Source organism: Rhea pennata, chromosome 22 (assembly GCF_028389875.1).
Source record: "Rhea pennata isolate bPtePen1 chromosome 22, bPtePen1.pri, whole genome shotgun sequence".
NCBI classification, from domain to species: Eukaryota; Metazoa; Chordata; class Aves; order Rheiformes; family Rheidae; genus Rhea; species Rhea pennata.
This window is the reverse complement of record NC_084684.1, coordinates 8,588,566-8,605,782: the sequence shown is the minus strand read 5'-3', so window position 1 is coordinate 8,605,782 and position 17,217 is coordinate 8,588,566. Positions and strand designations below refer to the sequence as shown.

Below are 17,217 nucleotides of genomic sequence, written 5' to 3'. Positions count from 1 at the left end.
TCTGGCGCTAAGCAGCAGGACGCGGCGCTGCAGCGAGCAGCCGGCTGACGTAGCGTGCTCCTGCGCTCGGCGAGGAAGCCGCGTTCTGCTAGCGCTTGCGTGGGCAGCAAAGACCGCGCTGGAGCTCAGGGCACGAGCCAGTTACGCTAGACTATTTTGTCAAACGCTGAATTTTAAAAATTCTAGGTCTTCCGTGCCAGCAAATGGATCTCTTACAAACAGCGTGAACATTACCATGCGCGTGTGTGAGAAGCTCCTCGTTAAATACACTTTAATTAGCTAACGTTTACCTATATTGAACACAAAGCGATTGGACTCTCTTGGCATTTGGCTGCTTTAAGTTGCAAACTCTTGCCGGGCGGTGCTGTCGCTTCCGCTTTTCTGCTTGCCCCTGTAATAGTCCTTGTTTTTCAGGAGCGGGTCTTCAGCGGCCACGCTGAGCGGCGGGTTGTCCCCTTTGCTCGCCGGAGCCTTCTCGCCGCTCTCCTCGCTGCTGCCTGCCGACTCGCTCCTAGGGTGCAGAAGGCGCCTTGGCCGAGCAGCCTTAGCGGCCGGGTGCCGGCCCGGTTCAGCGAGCGGCCCGTTCCCGGAGGGGAAGGCCGGGCGCCCGCCGCCGCCGCGGGCACAGCCAGGCTTACTGAACACCTACTTCTGTGCTGGCTGCACCGAATTTATTGACCGTGAGCCTTTCCAACGGCTCGGTATTAACGTACGTTTACAGCTCTTCCCGTGCCGGCCCGGGCAAGGCAGCTGCTGCCTAAAGCACCGAGGTCCGCCCGAAAGCCCCTGGCCCTAAACCGCGGCCCAGGCTCCCGGCTGCAGCCGAGGAGCCGTCGCGGTTGCGCGAGCAGAGCCCCCGGGCTGGGGCCCCTTGGCGGGCAAGGCCCCTCGCGCAGCGCCGGGGGCCGCCCGCCGCTCTCGGGCGCGCGGCTGCTTCCCTCTCCCCGCTAGCCCCATCCCGGGCGTGCAGGAGGCTCCTCTAAGCGCTGCCTTGCGCCGCCCTGGCCCCGGGGGGACGGTCCCGCGGGGCCCCGGCGCTGCGGCGGGGCTGGAAGCCGGCGGCCGGGCGCGGGGACGCCCGCGCGTCGCCTACCTGCGCGCCGCTTCGCTGGGCGCTGCGCTGTCGTCGTAAAGCCGGAGCAGCGTCTCGGCCCGCTCGTCCCGGGGCTCCCGGCATTCCTGCAACCTGCAGCGAGGCGGCGCGCGAGCGGCCGCGCTGCCGCCCGGCCGGCAGCCCCGGCGGCCCCGCGGCGCAGCCCCCGCCGCCTTACCTGGGCTCCAGGCGCTCCTTCACCTTGGCGATGGAGCGGACGTAGGGCGCGATCTGCTTGGTGATGGTGGTCAGGTAGCTGTTCTCCTGCCGCAGCTGCAGCAGGTCGTGGAGCTGGGCTGGGCGGACGAGAGCGCGCAGTGCCGCCGGCCGCCGGGGCTCTGCCGCGAGCGGCCCGCCGGCGAGCCGGGGCACCGCGGGGCCCGCCGCGCCGCCCTACCTTCGTAGATCTCCTGCTCGTTGGCCACCCGCTGGTACGTCTCCTCCCAGACCTGCAGGGAGAGCAGGGCCCGGGCGGCGCGGTGCGGCGGGAGGCGGCTGCGCCGCCCCGCGCCCGGCCGCCCGCCGCCGTACCTCCTCGAAGACGCTGCGCATCATCTCCACGGAGGAGTAGTGGGCGGCGATCTGCACGTCCATCTGCAGCGACTTCTGCAGGATCTCGCTCATGATCTCCGTCTTGATGAGCGAGTGGTGCTTGGTGAGGTCGCGGTGCAGCTCCTGCACCTGGTCCTTCAGGCTCTGGATCTCCGTCTGCAGCAGCTGCGCGGCACGGCACGGGGCAGCGGCGGCGCGTGCCGGGTGCGCGGCGCCGGCCGGGCGCGCGCCGAGCCCCGCGCGGGGCGCAGCCTTACCCGGTAGGTGTTCTCGTAGTCGCGGCAGTGCTGGGTGAAGGGTGACTCGCCGCCCTCAGCCAGCAGGACCTTGGTGCTGATGTAGCGGTGCATGGTCGGCTTGCGCACCACGGAGCTGCTGGCCGTGCCGGCGGCGGCGGGCGGCCGGCCGGGCACCAGGAGCGTCTTGGAGCCGGGGCTGCCGGAGATCCTGTGCGGAGGGAGGGCCGGCGCGGCCAGTGACGCCTGGCGCCGGGCCCCCGCGCCGTGCATCCCGCGCCGCGCATCCCGCGGCGCCGAGCGCCGGCCGGCCCGTGCCCCGGGGAGCGCCGCGGCCCCCCAACGCCTTCCGCGCCCCGCAGTAGCGTGAAGCCCCTCAGCCGCACCGCAGCTCCCCGCCGCCACGGCGCTCCGGGCCGGCGCTGCCCGCGGCTCTGCCCGTGGCTCTGCCCGCGGCGCGGCGGGCGCCCGGTGGCACCCCCCGGCGCCGAGCCCGGCCGCGCCGCTCTGACATCAATGCGCCTAAATATATCGCGGGTGAGGGAACGCGGCCGCCGCAGTTCCCTGAAACTCTGATAAAAATAGTGGGGGGCGAGGAGGCTGCGGGCGGCGCGGAGCTGAGCGGAGCTCGGCCGGGGCCGGCGCCAGCGGGGCTGCGGCGGGAACGGAGCCCGGGGCCGGGGGTGCCGCGCGCCCCACGTGCCCCCCTGCTTCCCGGAACTGTCACTTGAAGCCACCGCGCCTGGCGTTCATCAGCACAGCTGTGCTCAGCGCTGTCCCCGGGCCACCTCCGAGGGGACAGGCTCAAGGGCAGCGCCGGGGGCCCCTCTGGCACGGCGCGGTGCAGGGGAGCTGCATCGCCGGGTGCACCGCGGGGTGCAGGGGAGCTGCGCTGCGGGGTGCTCTGCGGGGTGCAGGGGAGCTGCATCGTGGGGTGCTCTGCGGGGTGCAGGGGAGCTGCGTTGCCGGGTGCACCGCAGGGTGCAGAGGAGCTGCATCGTGGGGTGCACCGGAGGGGATGGCAGCGGGGCGCTCTGCGGGGTGCATGGCTGGGTGCACCACTGGGCCCGTGCCGGGGTGGCGCTGGGTCAGAGCTGCGGGGTCCCCAGCGCGCCGGCCCGCGTCCCCACGCGCCGCCGGGGCCCCTCACATGTTGGCGGCGGCGATGCCGGGCCCGATGGCCCCGGCGCTGCCCACCACGGAGCGGCGAGGCGTCAGCGTCAGCAGCGGCTCCAGGCAGCGGGCGAACTCGGCCCGGTACTCGGTGCTGATCTGCGGCGAGAGGAGGCGGGCGGCACGGGGGCTCGGCCGTGCCGTGCCGTTCCGTGCCGCGCTGTGCCGCGCGCCGGGTGCCTCTACCTTGCTGGTCTGCGCCGGGCGCAGGCGGTGGGGCAGCTTCACGATCTTCTGCAGCCTCTCCATGAGTTGCTGCAAGGGAGTGGCGGGTCGGCGGCGCGGCGTGGCACGGCACGGCACGGCACGGCCCAGCCCAGGCCCCGGCGCCCTCCCGCCCCACTCACGTAGCCCAGGTCCAGGAACTCGGCTTTGTTGGCGGAGCTCAGGAAGGCCGAGCAGGTGACCAGGTGGACCTGCGCCGGGGCGGGCGTGTGAGACGGGTGCGCGGCGCCCCGGGGCGCCCCACGGCACCCCACGGCGCCCTGCGGCACCCGCCGCCGCCGCCGCCCTACCTGCAGCGTGGGCAGCAGCGCGGCGAGGTGGGCGAGCTGCTCGCGGAAGGCCTTCTCCTTCTCCTCGTGCTGGCTGCGGGCGGGCGGGCGGGCGCGTCGGCTCGGCACGGCATGGCGCGGCGCGGCACGGCCCCGCGCCCGGCCCGGCCCGGCCCGGCCCTCACCTCCGCACCGCCTTCAGCAGCGCCTGCCTCCTCTCGGCCAGCTTCTCCTGCGGCGGCAGAGCCGCTGGGGCCGGCTGCACGGGGCCGTGCGGGGCGCCCCGCTGTGCCACGCGCCCTGGCCACGCTGCTCACCACAGCCGCACCGTGCACCCCGGCTGTGCCACGTGCACCCCGGCTGTGCCACGTGCACCGTGGCCGCACCGTGCACCCCGGCTGTGCCACATGCACCCCGGCTGCACTGTGCACCCTGGCTGTGCCACGTGCACCCCGGCCGCACTGTGCACCCCGGCTGTGCCACATGCACCCCGGCTGCACTGTGCACCCCGGCTGTGCCACGCGCCCTGGTCACGCAGAGCACCGCAGCCGCACCGTGCACCCCGGCTGTGCCACGTAGCCCGGCTGTGCCACGCGCCCCGGCCACGCTGCGCACCGCAGCTGCTCTGCGTGCACCAGGGCCGTGCTACGTGCGCTGTGGCGACGCCGCGCACCCCGTCCCCGCTGCGCGCTCCGGCCCCGCTGCGTGCACAGCGGCCGTGCCGCAGGTCTGCCGCCGCCACCGCCGCCGCCGCACCTGCATGCTGCTGAAGAGGGAGCTGATGGCGGTCTCCTCCTCGCTGGCGCTGTTGCGCACCTCCTCGATCATGGCCTTGAGCAGGACGATGGCCTCGCGCGTGGCCGTCTGCAGCTCCTTGACGGCCTGGGCGGGCAGGCGGGCGGCTGCACGGCGCGGCGGCGGCGGCAGCTCCCGGCACCGCCGGCGCCCGCCGGCCCCCGCCTACCATGACGGCCTGGTCGAGCTTCTCGCAGCCCTGCACGTACGCCGTCTCGATGTCGATGCAGTGCGCGCGGCTCTCCCTGCGGGCGGGCGGGCGGCGTGAGCACGGCGCGGGCTCCGGCGCGGGCGCCGGCGCCGGCCGCGCGCCGCCTACCCCTGCATGTCGCGGAAGCAGTTGATGCACAGCATGGACTTCTTCTCGGTGGAGAACATGATGTAGGGCTCCTCGTGGAGCGCTGCAGGGGAGGCGCCGCGTGAGCGGGGCCGCGCCGCCGCCGCCGCGCCGCCGCGCCGCCACCACCACTCACGGCACTTCTTGTGCACGTCCTTGGTGCGCTTGGCCAGGGCGACGACGTCGTGCCGGGCGAACATGCGGGCGCGGTGGGTCTCCTCGCGGCACGGGGCGCACAGCGGCTGGCTGCACGTGTTGCAGAAGTACATGGCGTCGAGGTCCTGCGCGGGCAGAGCGCGGCGTCGCGGCGGGCGGGCAGGCGGCTCCCCGCGCCGCGCCGTGCCGTGCCGCGCCGCCGGCGCGCGCTCACCGCCTTGGCGCAGCGCAGGTCGCAGTTGGCGCACTGCGCCTCCTCCTCGCCCTCCGCCGCGCCGTCCACCAGGAACTGCAGCAGCCGGTCCACGGGGGGCAGCCCGCCGCCGCCCCGCACCACCGACGGGTGCCTGCGGGCGCCGCGTCACCGCGGTGGCCTGCTGCGCGCGGGCGGGCGGGCACGTGCACGTGCACCCGCACACACGCGTGCACCTGCGCTCGCGTGCGAGCACCTGCACGTGCAGCGTGTGCACACACACACACACACGAGCACGCAGCTGGGTTTGCACCTGCAGGAACACACGCGCGTGCAGGCACGTGCGCTCACCGGCTTGCACCCGCCGGCGCCCGCGCGCCCGCGTGCCCGTGTGCTTGCACCCGCGCACACGCGTGCGCACGCACGAGCACGCGGCCGGGCGTCTGCACCCGCAGGCGCCCGCCCGCCGGCTGCGCCGCCGTTCGCGCCCGCGCGCCCTCCGCGGCTCCGGCGTCGGGCCGGGCGGGCGGCGCGCTGCCGGCGCCGCGGCGGGCCTTACCCGCAGAGGGGGCAGGCGAGGCGCCCGTCGGCGGCGCGGCCCCGCAGGCAGCCGGCGCAGAAGTTGTGGTAGCAGTCGAGCAGGCAGGGGTGCTGGTAGGGCTCGCGGCAGAGCAGGCACACCAGCGGGTGGCAGCTGGCGGCCTCCAGCGCCGCGCAGCTCCCCAGCGGGGAGAAGATGCCGCCGGCCATCGGCGGGCGCGGAGCCGGGCGCGCTGCGCCCGCCGCGCGGCCCCCCGAGGGCGGCCGGCCGCCGCCGAGCCCTTCGCCTCGCCGCCGCCTCCGCGCCGCGCCGCTGGAATGAGAGCAATGCGGGCGGCGCGGCGACGGCGCGACGCCACGGCCCAAAAATAACCGCCGCGCTCGCCGGCTGCTGCCGCTCGGCCCGGGCGGGCGGGGGCAGAGCCCGAGGGGGTGCCGGGGGGCAGGGCAGCCGCGCGCCGGGGCTGTGGGGCGGCGGGACACCGGGGGGCAGGCACCCACGCGGGGCAGCGGGGCATTGGGGGGGCAGGCACCCACGCGGGGCAGCAATGTGCTATGGCTGCAGGGCAGCCGCACGCTGGGGCAGCCATGCCCCGGGGGGGGCATGGACCCACGCGGGGCAGCGATGCCCGGGGGGGCTGCGGGGCAGCAGGGCACCGGGGTGGGCAGGGACCCACGCGGGGCAGCGATGCCCGGGGGCCTGCGGGGCAGCAGGGCACCGGGGGGGGCTCGCACCCACGCGGGGCAGCGATGCCCGGGGGGCTGCGGGGCAGCAGGGCACCGGGGGGGGCACGCACCCACGCGGGGCAGCGATGCCCGGGGGGCTGCGGGGCAGCAGGGCACCGGGGGGGGCACGCACCCACGCGGGGCAGCGATGCCCGGGGGGCTGCGGGGCAGCAGGGCACCGGGGGGGGCACGCACCCACGCGGGGCAGCGATGCCCGGGGGGCTGCGGGGCAGCAGGGCACCGGGGGGGGCTCGCACCCACGCGGGGCAGCGATGCCCGGGGGGCTGCGGGGCAGCAGGGCACCGGGGGGGGCTCGCACCCACGCGGGGCAGCGATGCCCGGGGGGCTGCGGGGCAGCAGGGCACCGGGGGGGCTCGCACCCACGCGGGGCAGCGATGCCCGGGGGGCTGCGGGGCAGCAGGGCACCGGGGGGGCTCGCACCCACGCGGGGCAGCGATGCCCGGGGGGCTGCGGGGCAGCAGGGCACCGGGGGGGGCACGCACCCACGCGGGGCAGCGATGCCCGGGGGGCTGCGGGGCAGCAGGGCACCGGGGGGGGCTCGCACCCACGCGGGGCAGCGATGCCCGGGGGGCTGCGGGGCAGCAGGGCACCGGGGGGGGCTCGCACCCACGCGGGGCAGCGATGCCCGGGGGGCTGCGGGGCAGCAGGGCACCGGGGGGGGCTCGCACCCACGCGGGGCAGCGATGCCCGGGGGGCTGCGGGGCAGCAGGGCACCGGGGGGGGCACGCACCCACGCGGGGCAGCGATGCCCGGGGGGCTGCGGGGCAGCAGGGCACCGGGGGGGGCTCGCACCCACGCGGGGCAGCGATGCCCGGGGGGCTGCGGGGCAGCAGGGCACCGGGGGGGGCTCGCACCCACGCGGGGCAGCGATGCCCGGGGGGCTGCGGGGCAGCAGGGCACCGGGGGGGGCTCGCACCCACGCGGGGCAGCGATGCCCGGGGGGCTGCGGGGCAGCAGGGCACCGGGGGGGGCTCGCACCCACGCGGGGCAGCGATGCCCGGGGGGCTGCGGGGCAGCAGGGCACCGGGGGGGGCACGCACCCACGCGGGGCAGCGATGCCCGGGGGGCTGCGGGGCAGCAGGGCACCGGGGTGGGCACGCACCCACGCGGGGCAGCGATGCCCGGGGGGCTGCGGGGCAGCAGGGCACCGGGGGGGGCACGCACCCACGCGGGGCAGCGATATCCCGGGGCTGCGGGTCGCGCGCCCGCGCACGGCAGCGATGCAGCGCGTGGGGCGTGGGAGGGGCGCGGTGCGGAGTGTGCGCATGCGCGCGGTCCCCCACCCCCTCCTCGGAGCCCCTCCCGTACCCGGAGCGGTGTCTTGGCCCCGCCCACCGCCCCCACGGCCCCCCCCGTTTGCTCCCTTCTGCGCATGCCAGACAGGACTATCCGATCTCGGGGAAGGCAGAGGTGTGCGTGGGCGGGGCGTCCGCCGGAAGCCATCGACGCCCTCGGCAGTCGGCTGGGCTACCTGCGCGCGGCGCGCGGCCGCTTGCGGCATGTGCGCGCGGCCGGCGGCGGCAGCGTGGGCGCAGGCGGCGCGGCCGGCGGAGCATGCGCAGTGGCCGCCCGAGGGCGCCTGGGCGCATGCGCGCGGCGCGGCGCTCCCTTTTCTCCCCTCTCGTCGGAGCCACCATGGCGCCCGTGGTGAGTGCGCGCCGCCGGCGGGCCTCCCCCGCGCCCCCCCAGCCCGGCCCTCCGCCCCCGCCGCCTCCCCCGGGCCGGCCCGAGCCCGGCCCTCCCCCCCGGGCCCGCCCGGCCCGAACGCGGCCCTCCCCCCCGGGCCCGGGCCTCCTCCCGGGGCGCCGGCCCGGCCCTGCCCCGGCCCTCCCGGCCCGGCCCTTCCCGTCGGCCGGGCCGCCGCGCGCCCCGGTCGCCGCAGCCCGATCCTCACAGCTCTCTCTTTCCCCGCGCCGCAGAAAAAGCCCGCGGTGAAAGGCGGCAAGAAGAAGAAGCAGGTGCTGAAGTTCACCCTGGACTGCACGCACCCCGTGGAGGATGGCATCATGGACGCCGCCAACTTCGTGAGTGCCGCTGGCGGGCGCTGCCTCCCCGCCGCCCTTCGGCGCTTTTCCGGAGCCACGGCCTGGCGGGCTGCTGCCCTCCGCTCCCCGGAGCCCGCTGGGAAGCGCAGCCCCGGAGCCTCCTGCCCCAGCTCTCGCTTTTCCAGCCGCCCTTGCTCTCTGCCTTCCTTGCCAGGGTGGGCTGTGCGCTGTAGAGCGAATCCCAGGGAGTGCTTGCACTGCTGGGATGTGCTTTAAAACAAAAACAACCAGAGTCTCTGCTGTGCTGGAGGCTACTGGGAGCTGGTGCCTCTGGCCTGGACCCTGGAGCTGGCGGCGCTCCTCCTAACAGGCTGGCTGGCAAGCCTAAACACGTGATTCACGTTCTACTCGTACCTCTTCAAAACTTTGACTCTTTGGGAGGAGTAATAGGATCCCTCTTGTACCCTAAAAACTATTCAGTTGAAAAGGTTAGATTAACATCGATAGCTTGAACTAAGTGATGCTACATGAGCCTATATCTGGAGAACTCTGACTTCTCCCCCCTTTTTTCCCCTTTTGCTTTTCCAGGCTCTTAGTAGGCTGAAAATAGTGCCACTGTGTTCTATGTCATCATCAAAAACAAAAAAAAGGGCTACCCTTTTACTGCAGCCCTTGACTCAGGGTGACGAGAGCTTACCTGCCCATATGTCTTATGGGGAGGAGGCGAGAAGGAACTGAGATAGGTCCTCTCTGGTTAGGAAGTGCCGCTGTGTCTGATCTAAACTTTATTCCTTTGCCTAAGAGGAATATGTGTCCTTGGATTGAAAGATGTAATTTGACAAGCAGGAACGCTGCTTGGAAAGTAAACTTGTGTCTTACTCTGCGTGTGCTCTCTTCTTAAGAGGCAGCTGTTCAAGCAGTAGTCATATTTAACCGCACTGTTCTAATAGGCTGTTTAGCAAACAGCATGAATGTAAATACAGCATATGTAAATAAGAGGATTATTATTCTGTAAACAACTTATAGTTGGTTTGTTTTTTTTCTTTACCTGTTGAACAATATTTGTTGTTCATAACTTGGAAGGTTAGGTTTTTTTATGCTTTAGGAAACGGCATGCGAGAACAGCAGTAAGCATCGGAATTCTTTCTGATGGATATCTTATGAAGCTGTATCCTTATACAAGGAGTGTAAGTTTGAAACAAGGGGTTCTGGGTAACGCTCCTTGAGAATTGTAAAACAGCTTGTGTTTTTACTGTCATCTCAAGAAGCAGGAAATATTAGTGAAATAAGAAAAGAATTTAGTTCTTTCACAGTTTGGAAGCTTACTTTTGTGCAGGTTTGAATGGGCCAGTTTCAGCCAGCAGGGTTAGTCATAGGACATATTTGTAGGGTCAAAACTTACCTACCTGCAAGGAAAAAGCTTTTCTCTGCTTTTTGTCCGCATGTGACCGCTCTTTCTCTTTCTCTTTCCCAGTTCTAACAAAAAGTCAAAATGCTCAGGTCAAACAAGCCGTGGAGCCCGTTGGTCCTTGGGAGCCGGCAACCCTGACTAACCAGCCATACTCTTCTCTTGCAGGAGCAGTTCTTGCAGGAAAGAATCAAGGTTAACGGCAAAGCTGGTAACTTGGGTGGGGGCGTGGTGACCATTGAGAGGAGCAAAAGCAAGATCACTGTTACTTCAGAGGTTCCTTTTTCAAAGAGGTAAGGACACGGGGCACCCGCAGGCAGTTTGGCCGGGGCAGGCTGGGGGCGCAGCCTGTTCCTCTGGCGCGCCGCTGTGGTCCTCTGCCAGCAGCGGGGTGAATCACCGTCACGCGGCATATGTTCAGTGTGTGGCGTGAAGTCGCAGGCAGCTGCTCGCGACGCCGCCGCTCATAGCAGCGGCCGCTGCAGACGTCGGGTAGTCCTGTTCCGGCAGTGTCAGCAAGGGATCTGGGGCCTCAAAACGGTGCCCTTGAGTCCGGCTGGCAGGAAGGTGTTACGAAAGGTGCGCTGGGTGTCTGCGGTTTATCTAATCTTTGGATACTGAGGACTTCTGGTCCTCTGTGATGGCAGGTGAAGCTGGTGAGCACGAGTACTCCCCTGCCTGCTTTCTTGACGCTGCGTGTCGCTGGAAGGTAGCTCATTTTCTCAAGCTGTGGGGCTTGGTAAGAATAACCTTCTAAGATAGCGTCTTTTAACACTGGCTCCCAGAGCCACCGGACAGGAAGCTCTTCTGTAAAACCCTGATGCGTGAGGCAACACTGGAACCAATGAAGAGGTGTCTCGGCCCATAGCTGTACTGTGTCCTGCTGACTTTAACTTATGCTGCTTGGGCACAGCAGTGCCCAAAATAGGGCACAGCGGCAATTTCTTTCTAAGTGGTCTTTAAGAAAGAGACATGGTTGAAAGTCTGTCTTGGAAGGTGAGCTGAGGTGAAAAGCAGTGGAGGATCAACAGCTTCCACAAGGCTGCCAAATGTAGAAAAGCTTGGCTGTTTATCAAACTCTAAATTCCACTACTACGTGTTGCCTTCATCCTGCTGGACTTCTGCCGTTTGCCCAGTTCTTATGATTGCCTAATACTTCTGCCCTTTATTTTGCTCTGATGAATTCAATTTTATGCTGTAGATCAGAGGATAAAGGCCAGGATTTTTTTAGGGAATTAAGAGATGTCTGCTCCTGTTTTTCTTTTTAATGAACTGGGTGGTTTGTTTTTTTGGTTTTTTTTCCTTCAGCTTTTGCTGTTGCCAGGACTTAGGTACCTGCTAGTAGTTCAGTCTTCACCTGCCAGCTTTAGGTCTGAGCCATAAGTCGTGCTGAGAATCAGTTGATAACATTGGGCCTGCTGAAGCAGGGAAAGCTGACTGTGTTCTGACTGTGCCTGCTTTCCCGGTCGGGTGCCTGTAACCTTCCCGGAGGCTCGCGGAGCGGCCGCCTTGGCCTCGGAGGGCGCAGCGGGGGCGGACGGGCCCCGCGGCCGGGCCTCGGCGGGGGCGGCGCGTGGCTCCCAGCGGCGTCCCCGAGCCCCGCGGCGTGTGCGGGGAGGCGGCGAGGCAGAGGCCGCGCCGCTGCCCTCGCTGAGCGCCTCTCCCCTCCCGCAGGTACCTCAAGTACCTCACCAAGAAGTACCTGAAGAAGAACAACCTGCGCGACTGGCTGCGCGTGGTGGCCAACAGCAAGGAGAGCTACGAGCTGCGGTACTTCCAGATCAACCAGGACGAGGAGGAGGAGGAGGAGGAGGACTAGACGCGCGCCCGCTTGCCGATGTTTTGTACATTACGTTTCCTTGAATAAAACGTGGGGGAAAGTTGTTACCCGGCCGTGGTTGGCGCCGTCGCCGCGGTAACGGCCGCGCCGCGCCGCACGGCCGCGCGCGACACCGCGCAGCGCCGCGCGCGACACCGCGCCGCACGGCTGCGCGTGCGCGTGCGCGGGGCGGGGCGGGGCGGCGCCATCTTGGTGCGGAGCGGCCGCGCCCGCCGCTGCCGCAGCCCGGCGGGCCCGGGCCGGCGCTTCCCCCGCCGCCCGGCATGCGGGGGCCGGCGGCCGGCGACGAGCTCCCGGGCGACCTGGACAACGAGGAGGACGTGTCCGGTACGGGCGGGGCGGCGGCGGGGCGCGGGGCGGGCCCGGCCAGGCCCCTGGGCCTCCCCCCTTGGAGAAGGGCAGCCCGGTGGCCACCGCGAGGCCCCGGGCCGGGCCGGGGCGGCGGCTCGGGGGCTCCTCCGGCCTGGCGGGGCCGCGGGAGCGCTGCGCTGCAGGGCCTGCCGCCGAGCAGCGCGCCCGGGACTCGCCGGCGGGTGCGCGGCGCTCGCTGCCCCTGCTCGCAGCCGTCCGCCCCGCTGCGCGCTGCGCGCCGCCGGTCGGCAGGCGGACCGCGGCGGCGGCTCTTCGGGCGGAGGTACTCGGCGCTTTGCAGAGCGGCGTGTTTTTGCCGCGGATTACCAAGCGCGCTTTCAGTGGGTGCCACTGATTTTTAGGTTGAAGGGGATAAACTCAAAGGGAAATACAGAGTCTGCACTGCAGAGAGCTTTTTCTCAACTCGCTTGGCTCCTGCTGGACTCTTTCTCTTGTGCCTGATTAGTGTATTTGTAGTACCTTTGACTTATCCCCGTGTGTGCATTGCTGCTCCTTGAAGAGGAGGCCTCCAGCAAGGGGGTGTTTTAGTGAGAGGAGCAGGCAGGAGCGCTTGAACCTGCTTAAGCGATTTCCTTTGGCGTTGGCAAGTTGTCCCAACAGTCAAAGGTAGAGGTGGGGTGCTCGCATGCTCTTCCTCTGAACTGCCACCGCATCCTTCCTCACGGGGCTTTAGGCCTTCCCCATTCCCCTAAAAGATGACATTCCTTGTCTTTCTGAAGACAGCTGGGGGTGCAATGCAGCTTTTCAAAGATCATTCTTCACGTGAGTGATATGCTGAGAACTCCATTCTGATGCTGCTTAGAGGAGATGAGTGTGGTCCTGTTGGAGGTGGGGGAGGTGTGCTCCTTGCCTGCGTGGCTCCTTCAGTTCCCAACACGCCCCACTGAGATGGAGCAAAGGTGCTTGTCGTGGCAGAGCCTAAACTGCTGTCACTGGAGGCTGGAAAAAAAATGTCTGGTCTTATGAAATGGAACTATTTTTACCATGTAAGTTTAGAAATTTGGAAAGTAAATGAAGGAATCAAATACTGAACTAGATTTTAAGGAAATGCGACAATTTGACAAAATGCTGGGACTCGTCAGCAATAGCTTTGCTTTTGGGGAGATAATGATGACAGGAAAAGAAAAGCGTAGGCCTGGCTTCTCTGCGCCGGCAGGGAGTGGCAGAGATGAGGCGCAGGGCCGGGCCCCTGAGCTAGCTGTGCTGTGCGGCGCTTGGCCGGGCCGCCGTGGTCCAGCGGCGGGAGCCGCCAGCGAGCGTGCGTGGCCCTGAGCGTGGAGCCACGGCAGACCTCCAGTGGACCGTGCCATCGCCCCTTCTGCACGAGGCTTCATCTTTGTTCTGCACGTGGCGTGTGGGCGGAGGAGGTTGCTGGAGGAGATGCAGCCTACCTCTCTCTCTCTCATTTGCCTTTATCTGCATCAGTTCTAATGGGCTTTATTTGGAAGTCTAAAAGGTAAAAGATAAAAAGCTTAATGCTTCCTGATTACCTACTGGCCCAAGTCAGTAATAGCAGGCAGCACCTTAGGGCATCCTGATGCTCCTGTCTCAGCAGGGAACAGTTCCTCAGCTCACGTGAAGGATCCTGGTTTCAAAGCAGGCCAGGCTGAGGGTTTCTGTGGGTTGGTCACTGGGGAGAAGAACAGACTGCCTTTTGCTCTGGGCTGCAGAGTTAGACCCTGGGCTCCTGCTGCAGTGGCAGGTGTCCCCTGCGTTGTTCCTCTAACACGACATTTCACCGCTAAGAAGTGGACTGTCCAGGTCCAGTTGTACCTTCTGAATTTAAATAACTGTGTGCGCTGCTGCTGTTCCTGCCTCCTGTAGGAAATCCTAGTCTAGGGCCTCCAAATGCCTCCTTTCTTCCCAAATGGCCTGAAGAAAGGAGTCATTGGACGAGTCTGTATCTCCTGCACTGGAAGACACCACCACTGACCACGTCTCTGAAAGCAGCTTTTTGCAGCCCTCTCGAAGGTTTGTTCCTGTTCCTGAGGGAGATCTCTGCAGCTGTCAGCAGAGCACCACAGAGTTCTCTGTGCTCACAGATGTGTGTGCCAAGCATGGCAAGCTGTTTGCTCTGGCAAAATGCTGTTTGCCGTAAACCACTGGTACTAGTTTATGCACAATGGGAGGGAGGAACTGACAGTGAGAAGTACAAATGCAAGTATTCCTGTACAGTCGTTTCTCAAGGCTTTTCTTGAGGGGGCAGTAGGGGATTAGATGCTGGCTTGCTGCGTGCGCAGCACTGGGTTGTCTGGGGGAGGCTGTGTTACCACTTGGGTGTGCAGCTCTGCATCTTGGGGCCTGATGAGCTGCTCGGATATGCTCGTCTGAGGAGGTAAATGTGAATGCTGTGTCCTGCCCATGTGTGAAATCCATCCGAGTAAGTTGTCCCTTTTGTCCTCAGAAGAAGATGATGGGGTGCTGGAAGGACTGGATGAGTTTTACCCAGAAGAACAAGTTGCTGTGCAGAAAAAAAAGAAATCCAAGAGGCTGAAAGACAGTAAGGCTTCCAAAATCAAGAGGAGGAAGAAAGAGGTAATGCTGCATGCTCTGAAATGAGGCTGAGGGGGTCCTGTTAGGTTTGGCATAGATGCAGACTGCTCGAGAGAGTGATAGTAGCTGTGGGCAAGCACCGCTCAGAGGCCTGCGGCTGAAAAAGGCCAGGCATTTGTAAGGATGCAACAGGTGGATGCGAGGCCCGTCGCTTCCTGGTACGTGGTTCTCTGGTGACTGGGCGCTCCCCCGACCTTGGCAGAAGGTTGAAAGCCAGGACCCGAGCAGCTCTTACACAGCTCTCGTGCTCTGTTGTCATGGTGTTTGCTTCAGTGCTTTCATTTCCTCTCAGTAAATTCAGGATAGCGCTACCTGCCTGTTGGGAGAGCCAGTGAAAGCTAATTGGCTCATGCGCGGAGAGGAAAGGGTCTGTAATGTAAATCTGAGGATGTTAATGCCCTGTTACACCCGGGAGCTCTCAGACACGAGCCATGCAGCCAGTCTGACGACATAGATATTGTGGTCTCTGACCTTGGAATACCGCTGTCTGAGACTGGCTGGCGGGTGTGGATCGAGACACTTTAACTTAGATGGGAAGAGTTGAAAACTCTCATTTTCTCTTTGTCTCCCTGGGATCTTCTCACCTGATGTGGGGAAACTGGGAGGGTGTATCCTTTCTTAAGGATGCTTTTCACTCGATCCTAGCTGGGTGGCTTAGGATTTTAATTCTTGAGATGTAGCAGCTACAGTTTCTTGTGTGCTGTCAGCTCTTTGCTTCGTATAACGATTACAACTGAAAGATCCTAATTTAGCTTTACGTTTTTGTTTTTGAAATGGTGGAGACCTTTAATTTGTCAAACGTATTGTCCAAAGGAAGAAACAAATGGTATGAAAATTTCCGTTGTACAAGAAATCAGATTGGAGCTTAGCCTTCATTTCACTTAGCCTTAAGATGGACCCATCTTTCTAGCCAGCTTAGTCAAGGGTGAAGAAGATTGCCCTGGAACTGGATTTGGGAAAGACTTGTTCACTCCAGGAAGTATGTCTTACTAGTAATTTCTAAGTGTTAGATGGGAAAGCAATGTCAGTTGGTATTTTCTGAAGCAATGCAACTGCGAGGCCCATCTGGGGAGGTGTTGAGTGGTAGGGGAGGTGGGAGGAAGCAGACATGCCCCTCTGAGACGCCTCTGGGGTTGCTGGCTGTGGGCAACGCCTTTGACAAGGCATATGGTGAGGCGCCCTGGCATGCTAGGAGGGCAATTGCTCTGGGAGCGTCTCCTGCAGAATGTGTTGTGTGTCAGGAGCAGGAGACTGTGCGTGTTTGTGCTTTTCAGAGAGACTCCTGGGCTTAGGCTCCTTTCGAAGGATGTGCTTTGAAGTGGTTGCAGAGCTAGGTGCTGGTGTGGACAAAGTGGCTGCACAGTTCTCACTCCGTTAGGTTGTTGGGGGTCCTCAGGGCGTGTTTCAGGAGAGTAGCAGACAGTTACTCTTCTTCCTCAATGACCGTTTGCAGGACAGTTATCTTCTAGTGCTTCTGTATGTTTGTGCCCCTCAGTGCCGTGCCAAGAATACGGCTTCTGCCGTCAAACGTGACATTGATGTGACAGTGACGTAACGGAAGACGAGCAGAAGAAGTGTATGTTCTAAGCCTTCCACTTTCCAGTTGTCAGCGTTCTGAGGATCTGTTCTTTCTAATAGGTCTCCTTTAATGCTCAGGACTTGTGTGATAAGTATTACTGACAGTCCTTAATCTTGTCAGGGGTGTGCGAATAATCTTGCTCTCCCTGTTCTAAATTCCTTATCCCACACTTTACACATCGGATGTTGAGCTGGCAGTTAGACCTTGTAAACAGAGTGAATTGCAAGCATGAGGAGGATCTCCCCCGATCTTCAGTGAGACGATCCGAAAGAGGCAGAACCAGTAGGAGATGTGCAGGCAGATGTTTTGCTTTGTTTGCAAAATAGGCTTTTGTGCTGATGAACGTGGGACTTGCAGTATCCCAGCTGCTCACATTAGGTTGCGATGATGCTGTGCCCACTTCTCCTTACCAGCACAGTGCTCAGGCTCCTCTTCAGTCTATAGTGCATCTGTCAGTATATGGGATGGTAACATCCTTACCTGTTTGTTAAAGGCCTCCTGCCAGGGTTGCACACACTGCAGTGCAGCACCTCCTTTACAGTTGTCTCTGGTTGTGGACAGTAAACCTTCCTGGCACACGCTGCACCGATACGTCATCTACGGCTCCTGTCTGTCAACAGAAATATAAACCAACACGTTGGAAGTGTGACCAGTGCAAGGATGAGGGTTCCTCTGGAGATAAGTGTTAGCTTTACTTGTCTAGGGCAATTTATAAGCAAGACACAGAGTGGAAGCTTTTCAGGGTCTTGCACATGGAAGGACTTTTGGCTTCTTTAAGAATGCAAAGACAAGATGTCATGTCACTGAGTCCCGTATCACATGGATGATCCGTTAGCCTTCGCCCGTTTTTAACCCCAGGGCTCTCCTGCATGTCCCAGCTCAGGTGGCAGGGTGGCTGTTATGCCCTAAGCACGGCTGCCTCTCTGTTCCCTGCTGCTGCAGCGTGGAGGGCAGACTTTGCCTCTCAGTAGGGGTACAAGGCACCTTTCCTTTTGCCTCTGCCTGGCTAAGGGACGTGGCACACGTTTGTGCAAGCTGGGCTTATTCATGTAGGGCTGCTGGGCTTGCAGACCCACTGTGGCTGCACACTGTGGGTGCCAGCGGGGATCGCCTGCCTGTGCGGCAGGTGAGGATCTGCAGGTGCTACACCAGCAGGCACTCCCT

General features: G+C 64.6%; 3 protein-coding genes across 17 annotated transcripts in view; 2 read left to right on the top strand and 1 right to left on the bottom strand.

Annotated features, from left to right (window-relative positions):
• Positions 1-254: 254 nt before the first annotated feature.
• On the bottom strand, positions 255-5,811 carry RNF207 (ring finger protein 207). 5 transcript variants are annotated; one of them, XM_062593656.1, is made up of 17 exons: positions 5,589-5,805; positions 5,051-5,183; positions 4,817-4,961; positions 4,663-4,744; positions 4,513-4,588; positions 4,305-4,430; positions 3,734-3,780; positions 3,570-3,642; positions 3,402-3,470; positions 3,241-3,309; positions 3,032-3,153; positions 1,903-2,092; positions 1,625-1,810; positions 1,491-1,542; positions 1,272-1,366; positions 1,094-1,186; positions 255-511 (listed from the first exon to the last, which is right to left on the bottom strand). In XM_062593656.1, exons 1-17 carry the CDS (start codon positions 5,777-5,779, stop codon positions 425-427), a joined length of 1,836 nt encoding a protein of 611 aa, XP_062449640.1. In that variant the 5' UTR covers positions 5,780-5,805; the 3' UTR covers positions 255-424. The 5 variants fall into 5 exon arrangements, with proteins under 5 accessions (XP_062449640.1, XP_062449637.1, XP_062449636.1 ...); XM_062593653.1 differs by having other exon boundaries at positions 1,272-1,389; positions 1,625-1,726; positions 5,589-5,803; XM_062593652.1 differs by having other exon boundaries at positions 1,272-1,389; positions 5,589-5,802.
• A 2,045-nt stretch (positions 5,812-7,856) lies between these two features.
• RPL22 (ribosomal protein L22) lies at positions 7,857-11,596 on the top strand. The gene is made up of 4 exons (XM_062593323.1): positions 7,857-7,963; positions 8,236-8,340; positions 9,878-10,002; positions 11,384-11,596. Exons 1-4 carry the CDS (start codon positions 7,871-7,873, stop codon positions 11,526-11,528), a joined length of 468 nt encoding a protein of 155 aa, XP_062449307.1. The 5' UTR covers positions 7,857-7,870; the 3' UTR covers positions 11,529-11,596.
• A 178-nt stretch (positions 11,597-11,774) lies between these two features.
• Positions 11,775-17,217, top strand: part of CHD5 (chromodomain helicase DNA binding protein 5) — a 49,245-nt gene continuing 43,802 nt past the window's right edge. For 10 of the 11 annotated variants that reach the window (XM_062593668.1, XM_062593661.1, XM_062593662.1 and 7 more), the window contains exons 1-2: positions 11,775-11,876; positions 14,326-14,456. In XM_062593668.1, the coding sequence (XP_062449652.1) occupies positions 11,813-11,876; positions 14,326-14,456 (195 nt within the window). In that variant the 5' untranslated portion in view covers positions 11,775-11,812. The remainder of the gene's footprint in view (positions 11,877-14,325; positions 14,457-17,217) is intronic. The other variant, XM_062593660.1, reaches the window with a different exon arrangement.